General features: G+C 37.1%; 1 protein-coding gene across 1 annotated transcript in view; it reads left to right on the top strand.

Moving 5' to 3' along the window:
• The window catches only part of LOC106873358 (uridine-cytidine kinase 2), a 63,521-nt gene that overhangs the window by 41,393 nt on the left and 15,715 nt on the right, over window positions 1-6,413 (top strand). Inside the window, exons 3-5 of the mRNA XM_014920687.2 lie at window positions 2,997-3,093; window positions 5,014-5,156; window positions 5,615-5,709. Of these exons, the coding sequence (XP_014776173.1) occupies window positions 2,997-3,093; window positions 5,014-5,156; window positions 5,615-5,709 (335 nt within the window). The remainder of the gene's footprint in view (window positions 1-2,996; window positions 3,094-5,013; window positions 5,157-5,614; window positions 5,710-6,413) is intronic.

Below are 6,413 nucleotides of genomic sequence, written 5' to 3'. Positions count from 1 at the left end.
GCACAAGCCAGTCCAGGGGCACTGGCAACGATCTCGCTCGAAAATCCTACGGAGGCCAGTCAGGCGGTACTGGCAACGGCCACGCTCAAAATGGTGCATCTTATGTGCCATATATATATATATATATACACATATGTATATATGTGTGTGTGTGTTTGGTGTTAGTGTATTCACGTTCATGTAACTTAGCATTTTAGCAAAAGAGACCATAAGAAATACTGGGGTCAATTCATTTGATTAAAAATCCTTTAAGGTGGTGCCCCAGCATGGCCACAGTCTAATGACTGAAACAAGTAAGAGATCAAAAGATAAAAAATATTGCCTTGAGCTTCAAGGCTGTCTTTCATTGGTAAATGTAAAATTGTAAAGAAGATAAAGCACTTTTAACATCAGGAGACGGTTGTCATGATCTGTTTTTGCCAGGTCAGGTCAACCTGACTGCAATGAAAATAATGTTTATTTTTAGGCCATGTTATGAACATTAATGTCATCACAATTGTCTTATTGGTTTAAGAACTAGAATTAAACTTTAGAACCAGACAGAGTGTTTGGAAATAAAATGACACTAGCTAGTCTATGGAACTCTGTAATTAAGTTTAATGTTTACATATATAATGAGGAGTGAGGTATTAAAAAAAACGTAACTAGTTATAATTATTGAGTGAGGTAAAGAAAAACCCTGATGTTAGTCAGTAACTAATATTATTTTATCATTTTTAATCATTTTGGAAAATACAGGTAAAGTCGTAATACGTTGAGATTACAGATATGCTCGAATGGAGGTGAATAAATGTGTTTTGTGTGAATGAGGTGAAATAGTGGGGTGCCTCAGTTTAACTTCTCACTGGCAAAAAGCATAAGTACTATTCTTCTGGGTAGAGAATTAAGCTTTGATTAGTCATGGCTAAAGTAGTTGTTGTTGTTGGCACTCCGTCGCTTACGACGTCGAGAATTCCAGTTGATCCGATCAATGGAACAACCTGCTCGTGAAATTAACGCGCAAGTGGCTGAGCATTCCATAGACACATGTACCCTTAACGTAGTTCTAGGGGATATTCAGCGTGACACAGTGTGACAAGGCTGGCCCTTTGAATTACAGGCACAACAGAAACAGGAAGTAAGAGAAAGTTGTGGTGAAAGAGTACAGCAGGGTTCACCACCATCCCCTGCCGGAGCCTCGTGGAGCTTTAGGTGTTTTCGCTCAATAAACACTCACAACGCCTGGTCTGGGAATTGAAACCGCGATCCTATGACCACGAGTCCGCTGCCCTAACCACTGGGCCATTGCGCCTCCACTATGGCTAAAGTAACAATGACTATTATCTCTGTTTACATGATATAATTGAGACTAAAAGGTCAGTTTTTATGAGGCCCTGTTACAAATAACTGAAACTTCATTATCTTGGTTGGTGATTTTTGTGAAATGTTGGGCAGCGGCATTATGGCTATGGATATGATTCAAGGAGTGAAGAAGCATGAGGATTTTGGATTTCAGTGACACAAATGAACTAAACATCTGCAAAACTAACCTCTGGAAATCAATCAGCCACTTGACCAGCTACCAATCAGGTGAACACACAAGCTAGCTAGATGTAATTCTCACCAGGAAAGAAAATAGATTGATCGTTATGAAAAGTAAATCTTTCCTTGTTGAAGAATATGTCACTACATCACGGAATAGGGATTAGTGACTTTAGAATAAGAGTGAGGCAGATTCTGACATAAAAATGCAGTCTGGGGAAACGAAGGAGAAGGAAATGAAACATCAGGCAGCTAAACATAAATTTAGATAGCTTTTAGATGATAGATATGACAAAATGAAGATAGAGACTTAATAACATGCTGGATAACTGGGAGGTTATATGAGACGACTTGTTGAAAAGTGTGGACAAGATCTATAGCTGGATCATGGTTCCATTCTTCAGTGGAGGTGGATGCTTAGAAAGCATAATAACCAGAGTTAGAATTGGATAGAAAAGTTCAGGGTACCTTTACCTTTGCTGGCAGCAAAGGCATTCTCCACTGGCTGCCAGTGGGTTCTCGAGATGGTCATTAAGCTCTGCAGTAATTTTGGGAGCTGTACTTATGTGATCCTTTCTAACAATTCATGTAAGAGTCTGATGATCCCTATCTGAAAGTTTTGGTTTTCTTCCGGAGTTTTGTTTTAATGAGGAGGGTTTTTTTCCTCTTTCTCAAAAGCTGTCATTACTTTCGAGACAGTACTTCTTGATACACCAAACATTTCGGCTGTTTTCGTTATGCTAGCACCTGCCATATGAGCACCAACAATTTGACCTGTTTGAAAGTCTGATAGATCTGTCATTTTAATGAATTTTAATTACCTTTTACTAATGATATCTGAAAAGAAACAGCAATTTTAGCAAAACATATTAAGCACCACTGATAATAAATCAACACATAAAAATAAACAAGCTTTTGATGGTTTATAGATATTTCAAAATTATGATGCTGTGATGCTAGGTGTTTCCATTATTTTGTCCAACCCCTGTATATATATATATATATATATATATATATGTATGTATGTATGTATGTATGTATGTATGCGTTTATATATTTGTGTCTGTGTTTGTCCTCCCCACCATTGCATGTTTCAGTCATTTGACTGCGACCATGTTGGAGCACTGCTTTAGTCAAGCAAATTAACCCCATGTATATACATGTATATACACACATTATGTTTTGTATTCTATTATTCTATTTTTCCTGTTTGCATCACCAAACCCATTTGATGTGTTAAATATATTGTATCTATTTACTTTGGAGAATATTTCATTGTTGTATTAAAAGTGCATCATATTGGGTTTGTTGTTTTAGCATACATTATGAACTGTGTCATGTCTTTTCAAAATGGTTGGTTTAAGGTCTGACGATATAGTTTTGTTTCATGGTAAACACAAACAGATATCAGTTGTTCAAATGTCGCATGGTCATCACAGTTGCTATGTTAATTATATGTTATTTGTATTTTTCAGATGCATTTGACTATAAAAGAATGCTGCAGACAATGAAGGATTTAGCTGCTTCTAAACCTATCATGATCCCAAAATATAATTATATTTCATGTACAAAGTAAGTAAACACCTTTTCTTTTTTTTTTTTTTTCAGATTTTAAAATTGCATTTTGCTTTAACTATTCATAGGTGCAGGCGTGGCTGTGTGGTAAGAAGCTTGCTTCCCAACCACATGGTTTTGGGTTCAGTCCCACTATATGGCAAATGTCTTCTACTATAGCCTCAGGCCAACCACAGCCTTGTGAGTAGATTTGGTAAATGCAAATTGAAAAGAGCCTATTTTATATATATGTATATGTGTGTGTGTTGTGTGGGTGTATTTTGTGTGTGTGTCATACAAATGGCACCTGTGCCAGTGGCATGTAAAAACACCATAACATTCTCGGAGTGACTGACGTTAGGAAGGGCATCTAGCCGTAGAAAACCATGCCAAATCAGATTGGAGTCTGGTGCAGCCTTCCAGCTTACCAGCCTTGTCTTGTCCTCACATAATTCTGGTTAATGAGCATCACTGTCATACAAGTGATGTTGTTCATTTCCAATCCTCCATGAAAAGCATGTTTGGCTTTGGAGAAATATTGCAATATTACCTTGCTCGGAAACAGGTAAGAGTTGGTAGCGGGAACGTTATCCAACCATAGAAAATCTGCTTCAACAAACTCCGTCCGATCCATGTAAGCATTGAAAAGTGGACATTAAATGTTGTTGATGAGGATGATGATAGATTAACATATGTGTGTAAAATATTTTTCTATTACTAGGTTGAGGAAAAAGTTTGTGCACTGTGTTAAGCATTATTTTAAAAGTAATGCTGTGTTAAAATAATGCTTAATACGGCACACAAACATTTTCATCAACCTATTAGAAAGTAATTAATAACAGCAGAAGCAGTAATACTACCAAAAGGTAATCTTGATCTTCAACTTGACATGGTGCTTGTGTTTGGACACAGAATACTGTGTTACCTTGAGAGAATCTCTCATAAAGACTTGAGGTGAATAATGCTGTGTTTTGCGTTCTAACATAACCTCGAAATTAAGTTGGAGATTTCCTTTTGAACGTTGGACCATTCCTTTCGAACACTGGGCCTCACGGAAGCAAAGTGGCTGAGTTCCTTTCGAGTTTTGGGCCTCAAAGAGGCAATGTCTGAGACCTTTGGCATTATGTTATGCTTTAGAAGAAGACCCATCAAGCTGAGCAAAATCGCAGATGTGGCAGATACCAGTGTCATGCAAATGGCACCTGTGCCAGTGACATGTAAAAACACCCATTACACTCTCTGAGTGGTTGGCATTAGAAAGGGCATCCAGCTGTAGAAAACCATGTCAAATCAGATTGGAGTCTGGTGCAGCCTTCCAGCTTACCAGCCCTGGTCAAACCACCCAACCCATGCCAGCATTGACAACGGACGTTAAATGATATTGATGAAGATTACTTTTTTTCTACTATATATTTTATGTCTTTTGCAATGATAACAAGATTTTCTGCCCGAATAGTCTATGTTATTTAGTAGCTATTATTATAAACACCCACAGTCTGGAAAATCTTAATTTGTTGATTAGTCTGATTCTAATTATGGGGTAACAGTGCAAAAGTACTTTCTGTTTATCGTAGACTAAAACATCTTAAACCTTCGAAGCAGTCTTTGCAAAAATTTAATTATGTAGGAAGTAATGCTCTGAGAGACAAAGACACAATTTTCAATGAACTAATATCGTTTCATAACCTTTCAGCTTGAAATATCTTTCTTATTAATATTTTACTGTTTTTTCATGTATTTTTGTTGCTAAAATGTGTAGGAGGAATATTTCTCTATTAGCGAATTAAATCATTTCACTGCTGGTTCAACATTAAATAATCACCTAACTATACATTATGAATAGAGCTTATTTTCGGCCATTTGCCATAACCTTAAATTCAGAGCCTCTAATTATTTCTTGTGTATTCATTTTTTAATTTTTTTAATTTTACCATTCAGGGAAGAAAACGGAGTGTTTTTGGAGCAGCCTGATGTAATTTTCGTAGAAGGAATTTTGACATTTTATTTTAAAGAAATCCGTGACCTATTTCACATGAAACTGTTTGTTGACACTGATGCAGATACTCGGTTAGCAAGACGAGGTATATCCTACCATTTTCCATACATCAAAAGTAGCCTGCAATTATCCTGTGACCAAGTTTTTTTTTCTTTCTTTTTTAATCATTGCAGAATGCATTTATGTGTCTTGAAGCCACATCATATTCTAAATATTTAATATTCGTCTTCTGGTGGACTTCAACTTCCTCTTCATTCTGTACAAGGCTGGAAACTATTCCAAAAAATGCAATTATACATTCTTTAGTCATTTATATGCAAGTATTATTTTGCATTTAGAAAACAATATTTCATCACAACACTTCTGCTTCAAAGCTAAATTTTACTACCCACAACTCTAGTGCTTTTCATAAAATTACATCAGAGATATTAGGATTTCATTTTAACCCTGATCTATTATTGATTTCATCATCATCATCATCATCATCGTTTAACAATTAATGCTGATGGTCTCAATGTGTTCTTCTTCTTTTCTTGTTTCTAGTTAATCGAGATGTTCTGCGAGGCAGAGATCTTGAGCATATTCTCAACCAATATACATCACTTGTCAAACCTGCATTTGAAGAATTCTGTCTACCAGTAAGTACTTCGATATTTTTCCTTCTCTTTCAGTAGGCATCTTGTTGATAGTCCTGTTTTCTTTTCTAATTATTTGGTAACGAGTAAGGGCCGGGTGGGTGTTGAGTCATAACTTCTGGCAGCTGCACCCGCAGGGTTTTGGGTTCAGCCCCACTGTGACAGTTCAGTGGCACAGTTCAGTGCCACTGTACAGCACTTTGGGTGCTGATCAATGTTTTATGAGTGAATTTGGTAAATAGAAACTGTATAAGGCGGCGAGCTGGCAGAATCGTTAGCACGCCGGGCGAAATGCTAGGCGGTATTTTGTCTGCCGTTACGTTCTGAGTTCAAATTCCGCTGAGGTCGACTTTGCCTTTCACCCTTTCAGGGTCGATAAATTAAGTACCAGTTACGAACTGGGGTCGATGTAATCGACTTAATCCCTTTGTCTGTCCTTGTTTGTCCCCTCTATGTTTAGCCCCTTGTGGGCAATAAAGAAATAAGAAATTGTATGAAGCCTATCAGTCACACACACTCGTAATTAATATAGTTGTTGGTTATGGCCTGTCAGAGAGTTACTCTTGGATTTGCCCTATAATGTTCTGAGCAATATAGGTGACACATGAGACTTGCTGGTCAGAGGCACATAACCTCTCTAGTACCAGAGGTAGGAATACAACCTGGACTTATGAACAACTGACTGATATATATATATATATATATAT

Source organism: Octopus bimaculoides, chromosome 1, assembly GCF_001194135.2.
Source record: "Octopus bimaculoides isolate UCB-OBI-ISO-001 chromosome 1, ASM119413v2, whole genome shotgun sequence".
Taxonomy (NCBI): Eukaryota; Metazoa; Mollusca; class Cephalopoda; order Octopoda; family Octopodidae; genus Octopus; species Octopus bimaculoides.
Note: the sequence above shows the minus strand (reverse complement) of the source record. Positions and strands in the feature narration are given on the sequence as shown.